Here is a 23,262-nt window from a genome sequence, read left to right on the forward strand (position 1 = left end):
GTAACAGGACAGTAAGTTATACAACCATCCATCCTATCCACTTGTGTACACATGCTGAGGCCTGTTGATTTTTCTCATTGATTACATGGACACATCACAATTTTGTGAACACAGCCCGGTCCAGCAAAACTTCAACAGCTTGATAGCTCAGATCACAGGTTATGTACCCTAAATCCCACTGTGGGATTTACCTGGAGCAGCCATATCCAGCTCAAGGGTACAGTGCCACACTGACCTTCTAAATCCTACCCAGATTTATGAAAGAGGTTGTACTTTGAGTGATTTTGTGAACTACCTGAAATTTCAGACTACGAGAACATGTAAAAGACTGGACAGAGTCACATATTTAATTGGCTCACCAGAAGCTCATGAACAGATTTGTTTCCTCTAAGGCCACAGTCTGGCTGCAAACGACTCAGAAGCCAGTTGTCTTTAGCTATTTTTAGGGGTGGGTGTCCAGATTTTCTTCAGGAAATGCATGCCAATCTTCAGCAAAAAGTCAGTAAAAGAACTAATCTTTGCAGAATAACCAGACTGTGACAACCCTGCATGTGGACGTCTGACACCAGCATCATCTCCTTTACTGAACACATTTCAGCATTGACAGACACCAGAAAATCCTAACACACAGTTAACAGCCCCCTTGAGATGGAGCCCAGCAGCAGGCAGGCACAGACCTGGACTCAAGTTACTGAACACCACTACCAATCTGGCCTTTTTTCAGAACTAAATTAGGGCCTACAGCATTTCATTGCCAGGGCCTCTGTCGCAGATTGAAATACAACTGGGTTTTCTATTCAATGAGCAGATGACATTCTTATTGCTTTTTGTCCTCCAGCAGTGAAATCAGAGTCCAGTGCATGCTTATTTTCTGAGACTACTCCAGTTTTACCAGCCTTGCATTTTTCTCCCTATTGCCTTGTTGATTGGGTATGCCTAACACAGCTGTACCACAGAATCCAAGTGTCAAAATACCCCATTCCCCTGAGTTGTTTTTACTGCAGGAGATATAGGCTCATCCTGCAGATTCCTGGAGTAGATTCCCATGGAGACCTTACTGCAGCTTTTCAATATATAAAGGGACTTAGAAGAAAGAGGGAGAGAAACTTTTTATCAGAGCTTGTAGTGATAGGACAAGAGGTAATGGTTTTAAACCAAAAGAGGGTAGGTTTAGATTAGATATAAGGAAGAAATTATTCATGGGTATTACAGGGAATTTCTGCATTGATTCCCACTCTGCAGAGCACAACCACCTACACCCAAGAAGCAGGTCCAATTTTTAATTATTCTGGAGCTGGGAGTATTGATAGGTCTCGTATTATGATATCTTTCCTGTATGGAATCCATGTGGAGCTAGGATCTGCCAGTGGCACCTCTATTCACAGTGTGGTGTTCAGCCACTAGATGTCTGTGCCAAACATCCAGAACTTACCCTGGCACTGGCAGAGACACAGCTGGGATTGCAGTTAAGCAGAATTCCAGTCTGTTTGTAGACAGGTATCTTAAAGATACGATTACATGATCACATTGTTTTTCTGTCTGTTACATCTCTTGTTAATATCCACTAATCAAACCAGCTGATTAATTTCAATCAAGTCTGAAAACAAAGTAGAGATCATACAGATGATTACCTTTATAGGAACTTTATTAAGATTCAGAAAATGACAGCCTATGAGAGAGAGCTCTGAATTAGCATCCTCACTAAAGGAGAGCAAATCTTGGCCAGTCAGTGGCAGTCACTCATTCTCTGACAACCCTATCAGAGCATCCATAGATTCACACAAAAGACCTGGGATTTTCTGCTCCCTTGAGAGCAGGTCACAGAAATCAGCCTGATTGCTGGGGGATAGGATAGGATGGTGAAAATGCAGGTAAGACACGAAGGACAAATGCATTTGTTAGGCTGAGTGCTTCTGGAAAGTCTTGGTCTGTGTCTGTAACTGCAGTTTTCTTTAAAAAATACCTCCTGATTGAAAAACTAATCTCACCAATCTTTACAACTATGAGCTAACAGAATATATGACCAAATCAAACTAATCAGAGCAAAAATAGACTTATAAACCAAGGATGAAAGATGCAGGAGTGAATTTCAAACAGTACAATGAGGACAGAAATGTACACAATTTGTTTTAATTTTGTGAAATGGAAAAACATTCACTCTGTGTTGATGTGTGACATAAAGACTTGCGCTTCCAAATAGGGCCACAGTTCTCAGAGACCTAAAGAAAAGCCAACAACTTTGAACCATGACATTTTAAAACTTAATAAAAATATAAAGCAATAAAAACCAAGCAGTAGCCTGAAAGATTGCCAGGCTAGGTCTGGATTTGCTTGTGAGAATGCTTTCAAACACACTCATTAGCTGTAATTAGTGGCATTAGTGTCATGGATTGGTTGTGCTTTTCAGGTACTCATCTCATAGAACACTGAACAGGAGGTAATCAGAGGAGGCAACAGACCAAAGGTTTGTATAATTTCTTGGGAAATAAGAGTCAAATGGAAGAGAAAGCCATTCGAATTCCTAAAATCAGCCATGCCATGAGTGATATGACCTGGAGTGGGAAGATAGGGATCCTGTTGAAGACTTAAGAAAACACCAAAAAGGGATTGCTGGGTAGCTCTGGTTCAGTCACTGCCTGTTAAGTATTTCACGCTTAAAATCTGCTTCATCTCAAGTCAGTGTTAGCAATGACCAAAACATATTATTCCTACTTGGAAAAAAAGTGGTCAGAGTCTGAACTCACCCAGTAAGTTGTTTATTTTGTAAGTTCTGCCACCACACTCGCATCCTTTCTGCAGGAGGATTTTAAAGGCAAAGAAAACAAAACACATTTTCCCTTTGTTTTTGGTAATGCCAAAACAAGTCTGTAGAGAAGACTTTGTCACCACTCTGTTTGCAGATGTAAAGGTGAAGATGGCACAAAGGCTGGACAATCCTAAACACAAGAATTGAGCAGAGAACAGAAACAAAGCTGTCCTTCTTCAGGCCACATGTTATCTCATCTGGTCTGTCTACACCTGGGACTACCAGCACAAATCACACTGCGTACTTGACCTGGATCCCATGCAGGTGTGGAAGCCTGCTAGCTTGCTGAGTCACCACTAGACCAAAGGGTGATAGGCAAGACCTCCCCCTTTGTCATTTTTATCAAATATGAAAAGCTTTTTTTTTTTGTTTAAAATACCATATTGGATATTCAACAAAACCACCAAGTAGCACCCACTGTGATGAAACCAAAAAACTAAATTTAAAATGTCCCATGTGTATAGGGAAGTAATGAGCCTAAGGGCAATGACTGAATAGGAATGCAGTACCATGCCAGAAACCCTTGGGGAGAAAGAGAAAAGCACAAGCATTTGCCACATGTTCATGGAAAAGCTAAGTGTCCTCACAGCTCTTGTATAAACCCACATCAGATGACTGCACAGGAGTAGCAATGCTGTCTTCAGAACATGAAAGCCACAGAAGTTCAAATTCACTGAGGATTAAATTTGACTTCTTACGCTGACCAATAACTCAACAACACAGCAACACTGTAGAGGACACAGAGGTTAAATCAAGTTCTTGACTACTCTGAAGATTAATGATCTTGTATCTGGAAGCGTCCAAGTGCTGTGTTGCCTTGGACACCTCTGGCTGCATCAGATTTAAAGTTCTGCTCTCAGTGCAGAGTTTCCAAAATCTAAGTGCATTACAGTTTTGTGAGACTTTTCTGCCTTACAGATAAAAAGAAAATAAACTGTCCCAGCAGGTACTAAAATATTACAGTGCCCCTTACAAGATCTTCCAGCTGTTGCTAGCAGAAGAGAGCAGTGCACTCTTAGCTCTCCTCCCTGCAGCAGCTGCCACTGCATCCAGGAGGCTCTGTAGCACTTGGGTTATTGACAGTTCATCCAGCATCCTTGGAGCACAGCCCTGAACAAGATATTAGAACATTTTGGAGGGATTCTTTAGAAAGAATCAAGGGAAAATAGAAACAGACTTTGAACTTTGCCAGCTACAGAAATTGCATATGCATAGCAACCCTCTGCCATATCATTGCTTTCTCTCTCTCGCAGCAGCAGCTGATACATCACTGCATGAACTACTGGAAGGAATTGAACCTTCCTGAGAATCAGGCACAAGGAGGATTCATTCTGCATTGAGGGTGAAAGTCACTCAGATGACTCAGTTCTAAGAATGTCTTCCTAACTATTGCAATATTTAGAGGAGAAACATGAAGCTCTCAAATGTGATTCTCACAACAGCGATATAAAACCTAAAATTCTCAGACCAGAGTGCCATGACAACATGACCTCTGGAGAAAGAAATTAATTCTCTGACCAGGATTTTGCAGACTTAGATTTCAGTTGACTCTTCAGATTGTAACTTCTGTAGCAAGTTTAGCATTAATTTTGAAAATTAACTACCTCTCCTGTGATTTTATTCTATACATGCTAAGAAAATAACAAAATATTGATTGAGTGAGCTGCAAGTTTTATTTACATAAAGATTTGATTGCCAGGTTCATTCTTATGCAAAGCTGAGAGAGAAAGCTCTTTCAGCAGGCATTTTAAAAAATCAGATCTAAAAATAATGTTATGCATTGACTTTACTTGTAAAATGCCTGGGAGTGTAAGTCCATGTTCTCTCTTCAGTAGTCACTATGAAATGCAAGAACCAGACTGAGAAAATCCCTGCAGTTTCCACTGATTTCCAACAGGAGGTGAGTTTGCTTGGAATTGCAACAAAACTGATCCCCATTCAGTAGCAGTTAAGATGGAAGCAAGAAACCAGTGTCCAATTCTGTTGCTCAATTGAAACCAACCCCCCAAAATATCTCCCACCATACTGCTCTGAATATGTAGTATTTTTTTCCCCACATCTGCACTCCTGTGAAGCTTTGAAAGATTTTTTTTTCTTTTAGTGCTGTGTCTCGGGTCCTTTTTTGAAGCTATTGTTGTTTCTCATACCACATCTTTTTGAAGTTGTAAAAACAAACGTGTGTACTGGATTGGATTAATGCCAGAAGGAATGACTTAGCCAAGTCATTTTTGAAAGAGATCTGTTCCCCTCTGGAATGGAAGCAAACTGGAGGTCTTTGAAAGGCAGAAGATGAGCTGCCTAAGCCCTTGTCTGTGAAAAACAGGCACACCTGATGAAATTATGAGGGAAAGCACATCTGTATATAATATTACCTGTTCAGTAAAAAGGAAGATGTAAATTTTATTTAAAAGGTTCCCTCCATTTAATAGCTTTTTGTATTTAACAGTTTTCAAAAGCAAAGCACTGCCTCTTCTGTAACAGCTACGCTAGGAGAAGCATACAACCTTGTGTGATGTGATGAAACAGAAAAATCACATCTCCAGTCCAGAAAGTGCCATGAAGAACATTTTGTACTTCATAAAGCCAGTCCTAGGCCACTCTTGGCATACATCCATATTCATAGTTCGCATCCTTGTTCCTATCTGGCTATTTACAAAATCCCATTCCTGCCTCCAACAGACAGTATGGCACAAGGTATTACACAACAGAATGCAATTCTGGGATAATGGTATAATTCTACTTTCCCTGGGAGCTTTTTTTTTATTATTATTATTTGGTAATCGTTATGCCTCAGGAGAATGGAGTGAAAAATCTCACCATCATTACTTCTTTGCAAACACTTCTGCTCATTTTTGAAAAAGCCATACACATTCCAATGTAGAGTAAAAACTGTACTAACTAAGCAGCTGAAATAAATTCATGGGAGCAAAGCTGTTCATTTCTAAAACTCTTAGTGAAGCATTTACTGATTAAATCTAGTACGAGATCTTGAAGTCCTTATTGGATACAGAAGACTGGGAATTTGCTGTTCTCCTACATAAAAAGAAAACAAGTGCACCCAGGAGTGCAGGAGCCAGAAACAGGCAGGCATACTGCAGTGCAGGCTTTCAGAACATCTGTTCTACAAACCTAATTATCCTTCATTGCACAGATGCAAAAGCCATCTGAAGTGTCAGCACCCGAGACACGGAGACGATTTTAAGTCCCTTTAAAATGGACTAAAAATTAAAAAAAAAAATAAAAAAAAATCTGTAAACTGGTGCACATTCTTTAAGTCAACAAAAACTGTTGCTAGTTCATTCCAATATCAAATAAGTCACATTCCCACAGCTGTCCCATAATGGGTGTTTACTCTTACTGCTCTTTAGACTCAGTTCTCAGCAGGATGATATCAAACTGTGGCACTACAAACCACTACAATGCAGCCAGTTTTTCAGGGATTTGGCAGCTTCTTTTGAGTCCAGAGTGCAACAACTTCATTTAGTCTTACCCTGCAGTAGAAACATCCAAGTCCTAAAACGTAGATAAGAACATAATTCCCAGAAGGAAATTTTAAATGAAGGTTACCTTCTAAAAGCTACAAGGGCACTGGTCCAGCTTTTGGTGGCCCTTTTATCTGCAGTCTTCTTCCTGAGAACAAATTACATGTGAAATTTGAGAGGTTTATTCATACCAATGTGGCAAATGAATGTATATAGATGAGGCTGAGATATGTGGCTGTACAAGAGCAAACAGCCTAAATCACTTATGAAACAGCATCTGCAAATCTCTTTCCATAAAGCGAAGACATTTTTCTCTTTGTCTCTCAGGAAGTCTATTTCATCCCACTGCTCTTGAATTTTCCCTAAGTCAAGTGGCAAGATGCCAAATAACTCACAGTTGGCTAGAAGCACGGTCACCTACAAGCTAATTGATGCCACAAAACTTCCCTCCAGGATGCCATCTGGGTTGCATTCAATATTCTTGCTCGATTCAGAAGTCCAACCCTCTAAACCTGAAAGCTGCTTCCCTTGATCAAATGCCAATTTGCTGATTTTGTTTCCAAGCACACACAGTTAGCTACACTGCAATACCAAGCTCCTGGTCCACTCTTCCGACTGTTTATTGACTGCACTATTTTACAAAAATAAAGACGAACCATTTCCCCATCTCACAAGTAGGTAAACTGGGAAAATGACGGCTGAAGGGGCTTGTCAATGCAAATTTAGAAAGGCACAAATATAAAAGAAAATGCTATTTTATACCAAGTCTGTGACCCTGCTTCAATAAATAGCCCACATTTTAAGAACTAAGTACCCTGCATCTCTTGATGGCTATAATGAAACTTCTTGTTTTCATTTTTAAAAATTAGGGCATTTACTCAATAACCTCAATACTACTTCTGGGGCCTATGGACTCACTAATAATCAAAGGGGTAAGATAGGCATTTTTATTTTCCTGCTACTGCCATGCAGTCACACCCTTCCAGTTCTCTGCACTGACAGCAATAGTTTTCTGCATGCAAAGCCAGTTCCACACGAAATAGCAACAATAAAATAACGCAAAGGTTTCCTGCTTCCCTGTTGTGTCTCTGCTTCTTGGCAAGTTTCAGTAACTGTCCTGAGATGGGGAAAGCCACTCACCTTTACAGCATGACAGCTGGGATCAAACTAGCATTAACTGATGCTGGAAGGGAATTAGCCACTCCCAAAGAACTGGTGAGGTCTATGTGATACAGAACACACCATCACAATTATTGTCAGCAATCTGAGGCTAAGGAACAAACAGCCCTAAGCACAAAGAGCTTTTGAGGACTTCTCTGATGACATTTGAGGTTAAGTCTACACAGTTTCTTTGAGGAGGGAAGAGCCTGCCACAGAGCCTGTTGAAACAGGGACATGCTTTGTCAAGCTTTCAGCCTGCCTTTCCCATTACATCTTCCTTCTGCTCTTTAAGGGTTCTCCATATGGGGCATATTTTCTCAACAGGCACGACACAAGCTCCATTTATTAAAACCACAAAGTTCAGGCATGGCTGAGCTTCCGGCTGGCTCACCAGACCTTGTACAGGGGTTTCATTCTCAGCCATAGTGCTATTTTATTTCTCTTAAGGCTTCCCTTGACTTACAGTGTCTGAGCTCAATCAAGTAAGCTCACACTACAAGCTCTCTGCACAGGGAGGCACCTTTCCAGTGGAGAACTGCAGATGTAACTGTCCAAAGCACCCAAATCCCCCTTCAGCAGGCCTGGCTCTCACCTGCACGTTCCCCCAGAACACAGCCACTGAACACTGTCCCCAGACGGGCTGCATGAAGCCTTCACGAGCAAGGATGCTCACAAGAGCAGTACTATTTTACTCAATAGCCACCTTCCCAGAAAAAGTTTGTAATACAATAGTTTTGGCAGGACTGAACAATGGTTATCTGCTTTTCATCTGGAGGAGAGACAGCATGCTGGAAAACGCAAAGGCCGTTTATTTGACCTACTTATTCAGACACTGAACAAAAGTCCAAGCTCACAAAAGCTCATCAAAACAAACCTCCATTATCAAGTTCATACACTTATAAGCAACTGCACATCAGGGATAGATACGCAGAGTGCCTACTCATATTTGAGAATTCCTCCTGGCCACTTTCTGCAGTCTAAAAATCTAATGCTCTGGAAGTGCTTTAGTATCTATATAATACTAGAAAATCCCATTAACATTGCCTGAGGAATGGGTACTGAAAAAGCAGGATGTAAGTTACAATACTGACGTAAGAGAATTAGAGAGGTTTACAGTGACTCACCAAATACTCACACAGTAACAATAAACTTGCTTTGAACTCACCAAGAGTTCTGCTGTGCAACCTAATACCCTGCATCTTAGCATGAAAAAATGCCTTGCCAAGTGGTTCAGGGTTGGTTTTTGTTGTTTTGGGTTTTTGTTTTCAGTTGAATATATTGCCCAGTACCTAAAAGAGAACATGAACTTGAAGGGTTTTTTTGTATGCAAGTGGATTAAAGCAATAATATTGAGGTTTTCCAAGTCATATTTAGGCCAGGATACAAGAGAATGTCAGGCAGGACAAGGAGCTTCAACTGGGGATACCCAGCCATGGGGGTGGTAGGAGAAAAGCCTGCACACCACTGCGGGACTGAGAAATGCTGCTCATTTCCCTCAGGTCCATCCCTGCTGTGACAGATAAGCTGCAAACTGTGGGAGAAGCCTAAAGAAACCTCAGCTGCTGCTGAGATGCTCACTCTCTGGGGCAGGGTGAACACCAGATTCACTAAGCCAAAGAAACTGTGAGGATTTTACTGCCATAAGCAGGCCCTAAATACAATTTAAGTATTATGTCAACACTTGTGATTTCCTCCTCTTTTAGCCTTCCTGTGTTAAAGCTCCAAGCTACGCACTACACCTATACCACACTGAGAACTCTGGGTCTTTCTGCTCCAAAAGGCAAAGACACCTGAAGTTTAGCATACAGAGAACCTGCTCTAGCTGGAGGAATAACACACCATCTGTTGGAGTCAGCTTGACCCCTTCCACAAAAGAGCAGAGCTGTACATGCAGACTAAGCAGTCTCGCAGCAGGTGAGGAGATAATTTTACAATCTCCAAAAGCAAAGCAGGATCATTCTTCAAGTAGGGATATCACAAACTAAAATATGCCTGTGACTGATACTCCCTTCAGCAGGACACCGGAGAACACAGGGAAAAGTAGTACTGGATATAGACTGAATCAACAGTCAATAAAAAAAGGACAGTTTCTATTTTCATGGCTTGCCTGTGTCGAGTCCTCACACAATGTAGCTGGGGGATGCATGAGATCAGAAACAAAATGAAACTGTACTTTCTTTTCCAAGACAGAATTACAGAGGACTTCATACTCACTTTGAACAAAACAGTGGTCCAGGCCTGTGCTGTGAAGCTACAGGGCCAAGTTGTTAGTCAGCAATCTGAAATAACAGATCAGCATCTCCTCAGAGGCTTCTGCAGCACCAAGATCAGGCTGAGCCATCAGGCAAACAATGTTTTCTTTCTTCAAATTTCAACATCAGGGAATGATGCTGTCCATAGATTAAAGTAATAAGGAAGCCACACCGAACACCACAATTAATTAGAACAGAATGCACAGCAAATACCTTCCCCAAATCCCAAGATACTCATAGTTTAATACTTCAATTTCTAACACTTCAGAACCAAATTATATTCTCAATCTTCCAATTCATATCCAATGAGGAATAGAATTCATTCTCTCTCACACATACAGCACTAACAGGTATGAATCTTCTCCTTTCCATCTATTGAAGACAATTTATCCAAAGTACGACAGTGAAACCTGCATCATTCTTGTATGTCCAACTGCTGTAAAAATGTCTGCTATTATAAAAGTACAGAAAAAAAACAACTCTGTAAGAGATAATTCCAGCTGTTTACTGTAGAAAAATGACATTTACACATGCCCTTTTTCTGTGTTAAAGGTCAAACTGATGCACCAAAAAGCTTCATCTAGAGAAAATTCACCCCCAACTAGCCCGAGATGATACCAGCTTTCAGATGTACCTGAGTCACAAAAAAATAGTCATAGTTTTTAAAGAAAAGCTTTGGGGAATTTTGGTTTGCTGATCTAGGTCTCATCAAGCTTGTTCTTCCCCTTAAGAAAACTAATCGCACAAAACTTCAGTAAAAAACAAGTAGTAGGGAAAAAACCCTATTCAAAAATGAAACAGCAAGATTCTGCCCCAAAACCAATCACTGAATATATTTCTAATGCCACATTCAAATCCACACTCTGCCACAGCAAGAAAGAAAAAAAAAATCTTGTGGGAAGGGGGCAAAATAGGTCCTGTACTTGGCTGCTGTCCTTCCCCTCTCTGGTCTTCCCTGCCAGAGAACCATCTTTTTTGCATTCTAAAATTAATCCCATGATATGATAATGAAGGCTGCACAACACAGTATAGAAAAGGAACCTGTTAGTAATGAAGATCACTGCTCTACCCTTACTATTATGGACAACCCACTGACAGCTATCCAGCTTGCATGGAGAAGTAAAGAAAACAATCTCCTAATAGGCTATTTTGGCTTTAAGTTTTCTTGAAGAACTCCTACAGTCTGCTGATCAGATAGAGATGAAGCTGGCAGGGCAGCAGTCCTGTAAGCCAAAGACCCTTTAAACCCCAGCACAATTGCTGCAGGAATGCAGCATTTCCCATGGTGCTGATTATCTCAGTCCTGACCTTAACACTTGATAGGTGGAGGATGAGAACTGCTCAGTGACAGGCGACGGCTTTTCTTCTGAGAACACACATCTTCTGCATTATTGCTTGCCTGAGGACAGGCACTCTGCAAAAGACGGCCATGAGAACTAATGGATAAACTCATGTGGAAGATCCTGAAGGAAAAGGATCCTAGCAAGGCAATGGGATGTTGTGTTCAAGCCCGGGAAAGGCTCCACATTGCTCTGCCAGATGCTCATCCACAGTCATGAAGAAAAATCACCTATGTTCTTTATCATTTCCCTCTAGAAGAGAGTGCCTGGATTTACACCACAGGCCCCAGCATTTCTCCCCTGTTTTGCACTCAGACTCTTTGAAGTGCCATGCCACCATCAGAGCCCCTCCAGCCAAGAACTGGACGGATGCAATTCTTTTCAGCACCTGTCAACATAGCTCCTTAATCCATATATAACTTCAGGGATCAACGTGCACCGGCACCTTGGGCAAACATAACACACTATGTTATAAAAAAATAGGACAAAATTCTGTGTTAAAGAGCTTTTCTATAAAGGGGAACAGAAATCACCCAGCAAAGAGAAACTCCTTGCAGCAAAGCACACAATTTCAGTACACCAATGTGATCCTGGCAGAGATTGTTCCAGAGCTTCCCTCTGAAACTCATTATTTATCATCCACCAAAGAATTTTCCCCATACAGGTTACTCCTTCTGAACTGTATAACAAGCCAAACAGGATCACCTCATAGTACTCAGCTAATTTAAATGCCACCTGTTATTGCCACCCAGGTAAGGATACAGCCCTACTTCTCAAGCTAGCAGAAATGAACACTGTTGCACAAACTTAGGAGTTGTGCAATCTAAATTGACCTTTATTGTTTTACCCAGAAAGGAAGAAGGAAAAGAGAAGCAGCAATAAAACATGTAATCACAAATTAAACTTCCCTATCATCTTGGTTCTTGTCAGTCAAGGATACGTTACAAATAATTCACTGAAGGAAGGGTGCACTACTGATTACTTTGATAATGCTCAGGTAACAGCAAGGTGTGGGCACAGAGGTAACAGGTCTGGAGAGACACTGTCCCCATATGAAATGCAAAGAGCCTCTTTAGCAATTAAAACAATGTCTCCTGTTTAGTCTTAAACCTGGGACTTTTGGCCAGCTGAAGAGGTGGCTGCACTGATGACTGCCCATATACAGGCTATGCTCTATTATTCTTTAGGATACGTTAGAATGCATAAAAAGAATGAAAAGAATCCATTTTGAAAAGCAAAACAACTACCATGTCCTCCCTCAAACGCCTGCATTTTGTATATCTTTGATACTTAATACAAGAAATGATCCATTTGAGTATTTCCTGCACTTGAACCAACATTAAAATTTTGAAATAGTGAATTATCTGAACACTGGCATTTTTCTGAATGTTTTACAAACTGTATATGACAAAGGCAAAGACTAAGCCCTTGAGCAGTCATTTAATCCGAGGAACACGATTATGTGTGTAAAACAATGTGATAATGGACCAGAAAACAAGAAATTTGGAACATTCTTCACAAGTCACTAATGTTCACATTGAGATGCTGAATCACTCTACAGCCTCGGGCAAAGCATCACTTCTTTAAGCATCAGTTTTCACACCCATAGAATAATATTTAGTCCACTTGTATGGGGAAGACTTATAGGAAGCTTAACTGCTAACGAGCACTAGATGACAAATGTGTAATCAGTGTAACAGAAAGTAACAAGAATAGAACCACTCAGTTACAGAAACAGAAGGTATATTTCTTGGCCTATATCAGTCAACACTGACATTTGTTATCAAAGAAACTGGGGCACTTCTCTCTGTTTATAAGTAGCTGCATACATGCAATTGTGATTCAGGATGTGAAGTCTGCAGAAACAAGTTGTAATTTACATCTTAAATTGTTATTGTCACTGCAAGTATATTCACTACTCCTGCTACTGCTGATTTTTATGCCCTAACTACTCTCTGGATCACAGAGTAGCATTGTATCTGGCCAGAATAGGTCAAGCAAATATAGCAAGATTTACAGATATACAATCACTGCTAAATCAGCAAGTAAAGCAAATGGTATCATAGGAAACCCATGCAACATATCTGGGAAGATACCTACAGACTTACTCATCTAGAGCAACAAAAATAGAAGCCTGAAAAGCCACCAAGAAATTCATCGCATTAACTTTATACACAGAAAGGAGAGATGGACAGAAAACCTCTACTGGGTGATGCATAGCTGAGCCAGTTAAAATGCAAAACAAAATTAAAACCTGAAATTGGAGCAGCTCTTTAAATGTGGAAAAAAGAACAGTTTGAGCATTTACTGTCAGTTGTACACACTAGTTTCTTCAACGATTATTTTTTTCATGAATAAAGCTATGCTACAGGCTACTTGGAAAGGGAGAGAAATCTACAACAACATAACATTTCAAATTTAACCAAAATCAAGAGGAAATTTCCATCTATTTCAATGGATTTTAAACATACTTTCTTCCCCCTCTTCCAGTGTTTTACAAGTAGAAGAAATCAGACCCACAGAAGCTACAGAAACCAAGCTAGAACTAGAGAAAAGATAAAATTCTCACCCAGGATGGACAAGATCCTGCAGCACTAATGAAATTAGATTTTAAATTACATAACTATCTTTAAAAAGAAAGAGTAATCGCAGCACAGAGAGCAGTTGTCAAAAAGAGCCCTGCTGGTTCTGCAAGTACAGGACTGTGCTTCTGCTGCCATGGAAACTGAGTCCCTGACTGCTCTGGTCCTGGTACAGTGCCACACATGCTCTCAAGCATTTAATAAATATTAATAATGCAAAAATAATATTGCTGCACCAGAAACAGAACAACTAAAAAAATGGCTATAAAGCTCACTTTACATGGCTGCAGCCCAAAGGCTACTAGCTTTACTCTAAGCTAACTACAAATTCTTTTCTCTTCTCGTTTCTAACACTTGTTCTTGGCATTAACTGTAAGGTTAAACTGACTTCCAGGCCTTAGCTTAGAAAGAAAAAAGGCCAGGAGACCTGGAGGAAAAATTGAAAAACTTCAACTAGTCCAACAGGTACCTCTGCAGTTATCAATATGGTTGAGCGTATTGAGCACTGGTTGGTAGGTAGGTAGGAGACCCATTTCTGTTCTTGGCTCTGCTGCTGGCTGTTTCTCTGGAGATGCCTGTGTGCCTTTGACACGGGCACACCACCGTGTTTTAGGTTTCCTTGACATACGTAGGATCATATGCTCTTGACTACATCAGTGATAGTTTAACTGAGTTGCATGGCCAGCTTGTATGCTCATCTCAAAGCCAGAAGCACTGCTGTAACACCGTTCACTCACCTCTTCATAGCATAGGGCTGCCACATCAGCCTCAGCTTTGGAGAAAAAGTCAGAATCTTTGCCAGGAACAGAACCAAAACCTATCATGGCCCTATTATTATTAGGGCAAGACGCAGAGCATACCTCACACCAAAAGACCATCAGAGATGGAGCTCACATTCCTACTTTAAAAATCTTCTGGCTTCTCTTAGGTTAAAATCTGGCTTTTGAAAATATTTCAGTTTGGATGGGTTTAGTTTTATTTTTCAACTAGCTTACACCATGATTGCAACTTCTACAGGCTCATCAGTTTGTTAGCTCTTTTATTTCAGCTAGAATTTTTCACATAGCAGAAAATCAGCTTTAATTTTCTCACACGGCTTTTTATCCCCTTCCTTTCACTTGTGGCTATCTAAATATTAATCATTTCAATAGGAAATTGAGAGTTAGAAAAAATTTCACCACTTCCAACACATGTACCATAAAATAGTGGATTCTCCCCTTTGGCTAGGACCAGCTTCCTGCACTGGGAGCAGAGCACACTGGAGCAGTCTACTCTTCTACTGAGGACATGCCACTGCCCAAGAAAAGAAACAGCAACACAAATCTTCACCCTATCACTCAAACTCAGCTTACTGATTTGTTTTCCTGGGCAAAGCAAAGAAAGAAAAATTGACATATTACTGCATTTGATAAGGCATGTAACGACACGGAATAACAGTTGAGCAGTTAACATGCTTTGGGAATATCTCTGGAATTACCAGAGAAAAGCAGCAGGCAAATGGGAGCATTGGAGAGAGGAAGAGGCCATCACAGAAGCAACAGTACAACGACCAGCTGAATTTCATGCCAAATCAAATCTACCACTAACAGTTCTCTAATACAACATCACGGCCTCTGAGGTGCACCAAAGACATGGTACATTTGCCAGTAAATTTTTAAAGTGCATTAAAAAAGCTAGCAGAAACAAAAGCTGGGTGTCTGCTCTATTAGAAATAGCTAAGACAATCAATAATTGTCAGACATTTTCAGGCCTTACAGAGTGTTTAATAGCCCTTTAAGTGGACAGTGGAGTCAAGAAAACTCATTATTTCTAGCACTGGCAATCTCTTAGTCTAGATGTGTCAGATAAATGCATTCACCAACACATTACACTTGGTTCCTCCAGTCTCATAAATGTAACCTTTTGAGTTCACCTGTAGACATTTTCTGATTAATACTGAATTATCCTAAGTATCTTCCACTGTGACATCAAGTAGTAAGAAATCACACCACAAACCTGTGCTAATTCTGGGTTTACCACACTGCAGACAAAATAAAACTGGCCTTCATTGAGATCTTTCTATACATTAAAATGCTCTGGATTAAGCTTGCCTACCTTGGCTCAAAACGTAGAATATTTTTATATCCTCTGAGCTCTTTGATGAATGAACCAAGTCACTGTTGGTTTTAACTGCACTTCCATAATTTCTTCTTGAACTGAATCATTACTTTACATCTTCCCATTCTCACTGACCTCAGTGAAGCTTTTCAAATCACAACTTGTTCCCGTAACTGTACCTAGAGCAACATGTGCTTTCTTGTTATAGCACAGCAGCACTCCACAAAATCAAGTTATCTTCCCTTTCTGTCTTCTTAGTGGTCCCATTCCAGTCCCCTCTCTTTCCCAGACCATGAACAGGAGCGATAGAAGAAAACCACATTCAGGAAAGCAGTTCATATCTAGGGCAATCCTCAAGCAAATGTGCCAGGAAATGGGGAAATGGACATGGGCACGTTTCCCACATGGACTTATTTGCTTGATGTTCTACATAAAGGATGCAGATCTGGGGAGATAACCCAAACCCAAAAAATATGCAAGTGAGTTTTCTCAGAACAGAATGAGAATATAATGGAAAAAGGAAGAGATAAGCAAATAATAACATTCACTATTGAAGACAAAAGAACACTAAACTGGTTTTGAGACTGGCTTATACACCAATACAGTACAGACCAGGACTGGCAGAAAACAGGCACACAAGGAAGTGAGCCCTGCCTCTCTGCACCACTCTTCCCACTGCTTCCAGCTTTGGGATGAGCGTACAAGATGGCCATGCAACTTAGTTAAACTATCACTGATGTAATCAAGAGCATATGATTCTACGTATGTCAAGGAAACCTAAAAATCTCTACATGGTGGTGTGCACATCTCAAAGGCACACAGGCATCTCCAGAGAAACAGAAAGCTATCACTCAGAACAGAAAATACTGCCTCAACATTGAACATGAAGAAAAACTGGAGATAACACAGGACAAAAAACAGTCATAGACAATATGTGGCAGTTGTGATTGCATGCTCTCTCACTTTTGTCACATTCTACCATTACATTCCTGTGGTTCAAAGCTATTCAGGCCATATTTAATTTTTCACAGGATCCAGATTTTAGTTCTCAAATAGGGTTTTGACAGATTTTTATTCCCCAATTCCAGCTCCAGTGAAATTTTAACTGAAAAGCAATAAGAATACCAGGCTGTCTCCTTGGCTTTCACATAGACAGCAGGAGTCAAACTCTGTGCAGATTCTCTACACACGAAGCCAGAAGGAGAGCAGGAGACCTTCTTCCTCCCCATAGCAAGGGAACTGTCACATACTGTGGCCCCAAGGCAGGGCAAGGGCTGAGGCAGGGTAAAGTCTGCTGAAGCTACACGTGGATTCTGAATTCTGGACACACAGGAACAGTCTCTGAAACAGTAACTTCTTTCAGACTCCATCTCATACCTGAGGCAGCCTCAATCCTGTCCAATATAAAATACCTCTAGGAAAAGTACTCAGCAGAAAGCAAGAACACAGAAAGGATCCAAATACAAAGATAGGAAATGGAGCTTTAAAAGAGAAACAGTAGTTCTGCATTTGACTGTGTCCCCCTGCAGGCAGGTATTACAAAGCCAAAGCGGTTTTGCAGCTTCTGTTTCATTTTCATCAGCCTCTTTTACTCTACTTGCAGCAGAAAAATGAAATAGTATCAAATATAATCAAACTAGGAGCTCTTATTTTGCATCAAATATATTGTGTCTGCCTGCAATTTTTAAGTTATTCCTTGTTTTCTGCTGGCTGCAGTGGCAAGCAAGTAGAAACTTGCAAAACTGGGCAAAAAGTCTCCAAGAGCCGTTCGCCCATCAAAGTGGCTCTCTAGGATTTTCCATTCTGGGAACATGGCACAGAGAAACAGGTACCCTGAGCACACAAGCTGCAGACCCCAAGGCCAGCTGAGCCCTGCTGTGTCCACCTGTCCTGAGGGAGACCTAGAACAAAACCCAGTATCCCTCATTCAGAGTATCTCAGCAAGGCGTGATCCCCTTTGCCAAAACACTGTGCCTCAGAAAATTGACATTTTTCCCACTGTAAAAATAGCTTTGCTGTTCTATAATGCTGCTGCTGTACCATTAAAGAAAAATCTCGACAACTGTGTAACTGCAAGCATTCTCTGAAATAGGTTACAAAATTCAGTCTTGACTCTCCAGAGTTTCCTGGGAGGACAAAGTATCACTTGCTTATCCAGGGAAGGAGAAAAATGCACTTAAAAAAACATATTCAGAACTGCCCTGGAGCCCTGTCCTCATTGTGTGGATCACATACTGTGTGGATCACGACAATGCAAGCTGTAAATTGCAACTGGATTTTTACCTTGTCAGGCCTACACAGGTTGGATTGAGCTCAAGAAAATTATTTTGCATTGAGCAGAATCAATAGTCTTACATAGATTTAAGCTCTGCAATAGCTACCCAAGATTTCTAATTCCACAGCTTAAGGCTTGATTTCCCCACCATTCCAAACACCATAGCTTTCACTATTTTTCTCTTGGGAAGTTTAGTTTCCTAATTAGTACATAAAGAGGAACATTTTAAAGGATCTTCACTGTTCCTTTTTTCTTTCACATAAAATGCTGTAACTTCATAAAAACATAACAGGAAAAAGGCATCTTCGTATTTAAGCAATCTGTACACAACTTTATATATTTCCACCATGTACACAAATTAGTATCTTGTAAATTCTGCCTTCATCAGCAACATTAGGTAAAGTTAACAAAATTGTGTTGAACAGCTTTTTTTCCTTTTTTACTTAAAGAAGAAAGCCAAACTGGATTCCTTTAATTTCTTCCATTTCCCATAAGTAAACTCTCTAAAGTCAACTGCTACATACCAAGAAAGAACTGGGCCCTATGATATACAAGAAGGTTATTGAGCAACCTAGCATAATTTTAACATACCTTACAAACCAGTACTGAGTAATCCCATTTGTGTAAGAGCTGAGATCATTACTTTTTCATGCTTCAGTCCCTTCCCTCGCCATATTCACTCACACCCCAATCCTAAGGCAGATAACTTGAACTACCCATCACAATGGAAAAGACCAAGGAGACTATACAGGATGATTACTGAAATGTTCTCTTTAGAATGTAAAACTCCTTTTTAAAAAACACAGCGTTACACCGGCAAAGCTCGGGGGGTGGGGGAGAGAACCAAAAAAAACCCAAACCTAAAAACCCAGCAACATCAAGTCTTCATGGAAAAATGGCTTCTAGTAAAAAGCACACAGAGTACTGCCAGGCTGTGAAGTCCCAGTTTTGCAAAAACAAAATAAAAACTATCTTCTTCCAGAACTGTTTAAGCTACTCTTGCTTACAAAATCTTCCACAAGGACAAGGTTGTTTCATAAACCAATTCTTAATACAGATGAAGACCATCCTCTCTCTTCAACAAGGGAGGATATACATAAGTAGCAATGAGCTATTACAAATACGTCACCAGCTCTGGAAAAAACATTAGCAAGTAATTACAGGGGTTATCAGTACTCATTAACAGCAGGCTACCTGCATTTTCTTTTCCCTCTCCATCACCACTCCAGCTCACTAAGTTTTCCAGAACAGTTTTTTCCATCACATCTTCATAAAACAGACTTAAATAAATATCTGCTATTTTTTTTTTTAAATAAATATGCGGAATTGTAACAGCAGTGATATCTAGAAGCAAAAACACATGGAATGTTTTCTTTCACTCAGGGAGTATAACTCTAAACATTACATATGCTGAAAATGGGCATGCATTTTTGAAAGAAAACTGTGCAGAAACAATGTAAGCCAGAAAAATGTGTGAGAAATGTGATTTAAATGTCTTTCAGACTGCTTGCAGAAGTACCTGCTAAGTCTATATATATGTGTGTGTATATATGCGAACTAAACTAACAGTCCATGAGTAATTTCTATAGTATGCTCTCCAATCAATAATAAGCGCCAAGTTTAGATTCCTGATGTCCTCATATCCAAAAATTCTCTTTCCTAACATCTCAAAAGTTAGTATTTTAATGCCCACAAATCCAACAACTGTAAAAATCTTCTGAAATAGAACTACATCAGTTGCAATTATCCATCTAACCATTTTAACACAGCACACAATCACACAGAGTCGATATTCAACAGGATGTTGTTTTACACTCTTACTGGACAAAATGCATAGATGGAAGATCAGAGAGAAAAGAGCAGCCCAGATACTGACCCACTCACTCATGCTAGGCAAGGAGCACAGGCCATAAATGGACTCTTCAGTATGGAGTGCAGTCTGTCCTTCAGGGTGCTACTCCAGCCAGGATCTCAGCCTCTGAGACAGCAGCTCCCAAAGCACAGCCCACAGGTCACCTGAAGCTCACCCAGCCTTTGAACAGCAGTGCACAGAGGGACTTTTAAAGAGAAGGTTTCAATAATACCACTGTCAGCCTGCTCAGAGATTGCCAGCCCTTGCACAAATTAGTGTCTCCCTCTGGAAGCTCGTATGCTGCTGAGAAAACCTGCCCAGTTCTGGCTACATGAGTCCAAGTTAGTTTTCAGTCAGCCATGGCTTTGCTGAGTCTTCTGGAATTCAAAATATTCCACATCTTAAATTGCCTCCAACTAGTGCCATTATAATTCCTGCAAAAAGCATTTCTACACCTGAACTAAGTAATGCTGCTAACTCCTCAAATAATAAACTCAGGCAGATAAAAAGCCTACGAAGTTCCTATGAATACAAAAGCACGAGAAATAAATGTTATGTTTTCTGTTGTAACATCAAGATGTTCCCCATGAACAGGAGTTTGGGAATCCCTGCTCTCCTTAAACTACTCTACTTAGAATTCACTCTGAGTATCACCTGACACAGATTTATCAGGGAAGCTGTTAACAAGATAGTTGCACACTGAAAAACATATAACCAGTGACTCTTCTTTTCTTGATACAGTCTATGCACTATCAAAGAGTTCACTGATCCACATTCAGTGTGTATTATACTACAGAGATAAGTCAAGAGACAGTATTTGCAACTTAAAACTTCAAATTAAAGATACTTCTATTTAAGACTTAGGCTCCATAACTTCTTTTACAGATGCTTCTTATACTCCATAATTGAGACAAATTTTCCTAGGCTGTCAGAAGCTGTAAGCAAAATAATACGGAGGTAATAGCAGCACAGCCCTACAAACTAGGCAAAGTTTACTGAGTGCCACTCACTGGAGAAGGCGAGCCTGCCATCTTCCCAGGACTTAAAGTATGTGTGTCCTTGCTCTCTCTTCCCTTACACTACCAGGGACTCAGTCAGTGTTAACGTGGCTTACACTGTCAAGCAGTGCTACTTGTTCATCTCCCTTCCCCTCACCATGATTGCAAATATGTATTTAAACACAAAACTCACACCAACACCACATCTTGTGGTGATGGTTAAAAGCAAGGAGCCTTTCAAATGAGCTCCGGTCACCGGCCCTGAGCACGGACCTCCCTCGAGGTCAAACATCTCTCAGCTCCCCACAACCTGCGCCCTTCCCTGTAGACACAGGGAGCAGAAAGGTTTCTGAAGGCAAGGGCGGAACCTCACAGCGAGCAGGGAGAAGGCGAGGAGCTGCCGGGTGGGCGCTCTCAGCGGACCCGCGGTGCCAGAGGACCCTCCGGGTGTCCCGGGCCGAGCCAGCCCGGCCGCGGCCGGCAGCGCAGGAGCCGCCCCCCCCGCGGCGCGGAGCGGAGCGCCCGGCCGCGCGTCACGGATCTGCTGCTGCCGACAGCCAATCGGCGCCGGAGCCGGGGACGGCGCGACTTCATTCATTCATTCATAAAAAAGAGGCGCAGCGCAGCTGGGACGCGCGCCCTGCCAGGCTCGGGGCGGGGAGGGCCCCGTCCCCGGCTCTCTTCCTCCCGCCGTGCCCCGGGACAGACACTCACGACAATCCGCTTCGTCGCTGTTATCCGAGCAGTCGTCATCCTCGTCGCATTTCCAGATGGCGGGGATGCACCGCTCGTTCCGGCACTGGAACTGGTCCTCCTCGCACTCCTTGACAGCGCCTGCGAGACACGAGGCCGCGCCTGGGTCAGCAGGGCACGCTCCCGCGGTGGGGGCATCCCGGGGACACCTCCCCTCCCGGCCCCAACCGCGCAGAAGCCGGGCAGGGCACCGGGAGCCGCCGGCCAGGGGGCTGGGCTCGCCAGGGCCGAGCGGCTCGGTGCGGGGCCGAGGGAGATGCGCCTCCGCGGGAAGACGGAGGCGATCGCGAAGCAGCTTTGTGCAGGGATGTAAGGGACCGTTCCCGTGCTTCCCCGCATTGTTTTAAAGGCAGGGGAGAAAGGAGCCTGGGAACAGATGATGGTTAAATCCGAAATGCAAAAGACAAAGAAAAATCATAAAGCACAACGATGCTGGGACCTCTCGCGCGTCTGTTACCGCGGCAAAACGCACCGATACCTGGGGACGCGGGGGGTAAGAGGCATCAGCGCCGTCCCGACAAAAGGGAACTGACCCAACTAAAGTTGCAGACGGGGAGGGGGGAACGGAGCAAATCTGCTTTGCAGACACGGTGCAGCGCTGCTTTGATGAGGCACAAATCTCCTCAGTAAGGGATTAAAGGTGGCAGCTCCTGTCACCAGCGCTCGCGTTGCGTTCACCCGTTGAAGAGCACGCCCGGCCCCTGCAGGTCGCGGCCCCCGAGAGCGTCTGGCCCTCGCGTGGGGCAGCAGGGCGAGTGGGTGCCCGGGCAGGCAAGCAGGACGCTCGTCTCCTCCCCGGGAGCGCCGAGGCGAAGCGAGCACTTGCCACACGCCAGGGCGCAGAAAGGAGCGCGGCAGGGCCGCGGCGCGCCGGACCCACCTTTGCCGAGGAGCAGCCTGAGCAGCAGCAGCTGGAGGAGCAGCAGCCGGGCGAGCGCTGGCCGGCACATGGTGCTCGCTCCCTCGGTGGCAGCGCGTGTGCGGGGTGCGCGCCGCCCGCGCGCCGCTCGCTGCCCCGCGCCGCCTGCGCCCGGCGCCGCCCCCGCCCCGCCGCGCGCCGCCGCCGCGCCGTGACGCTCCCCGCTGGGCGGGCCCCGCGCGCCGCCGCTCGGCACGGACCCGGCAGCCGCTGCCCGCGGAGGGAGCTGCCCGCGCCCCCTCCCGCCCCCCGCCGGGGCGGGCTCCGAGGGGCCGGGCCCGGAGCGACACCTGCGAGGCGCCTCCCCCGGCGCGAACGGGCGCGCTGCGGTGGCCACCGAGAGCCCCGCAGCCGGCACACGCCGCGCTCGGGCGTGCGTTTCCAGGCCTGTCGGCGAAGGCCGGTGGCCTTCGGCGGCCGCGCCCACCTGCTGCCGCTTCGCGAGGGGCCGCGTCCCGCCAGGGCTGCGGGAGGCGGCGGCGGTGCCGGACAGCAGCGAAAGGGCCCGGGAGAGCAGAGCGAGGCGGCAACCCTGGAGCTCCTGCCGTGGTGGATGGGCCTGCGCCGCCCTGAACCACGGCAGGAGCCTTCCTCTGTCTGCCGGTTACAGTCACAGCCTCATTATCTTAATTTTATTAAGTCAATTAAACACGTGGACTCTTTTAAGTGGCCTTGAGTCACAAATTGTGTGCTCCCGTCATTACTTCAGGTCTCCCACTGAGGGATTTCATTATGACCACACGGA

The 23,262-nt window shown here is 43.1% G+C and overlaps 1 protein-coding gene across 2 annotated transcripts in view; it reads right to left on the reverse strand.

The window, feature by feature from the left end:
- Positions 1–22,567, reverse strand: part of LRP8 (LDL receptor related protein 8) — a 163,451-nt gene extending 140,884 nt beyond the window's left edge. For both annotated transcript variants that reach the window (XM_051624555.1, XM_051624554.1), the window contains exons 1-2: positions 22,479–22,567; positions 21,560–21,679 (exon numbers count right to left, since the gene is read on the reverse strand). In XM_051624555.1, coding sequence (XP_051480515.1) covers positions 21,560–21,679; positions 22,479–22,548 — 190 coding nt within the window. In that variant the 5' untranslated portion in view covers positions 22,549–22,567. The remainder of the gene's footprint in view (positions 1–21,559; positions 21,680–22,478) is intronic.
- Positions 22,568–23,262: the final 695 nt, after the last annotated feature.

The sequence above is a fragment of the Apus apus genome, chromosome 7 (assembly GCF_020740795.1).
Source record: "Apus apus isolate bApuApu2 chromosome 7, bApuApu2.pri.cur, whole genome shotgun sequence".
In the NCBI taxonomy this organism is placed as follows: domain Eukaryota; kingdom Metazoa; phylum Chordata; class Aves; order Apodiformes; family Apodidae; genus Apus; species Apus apus.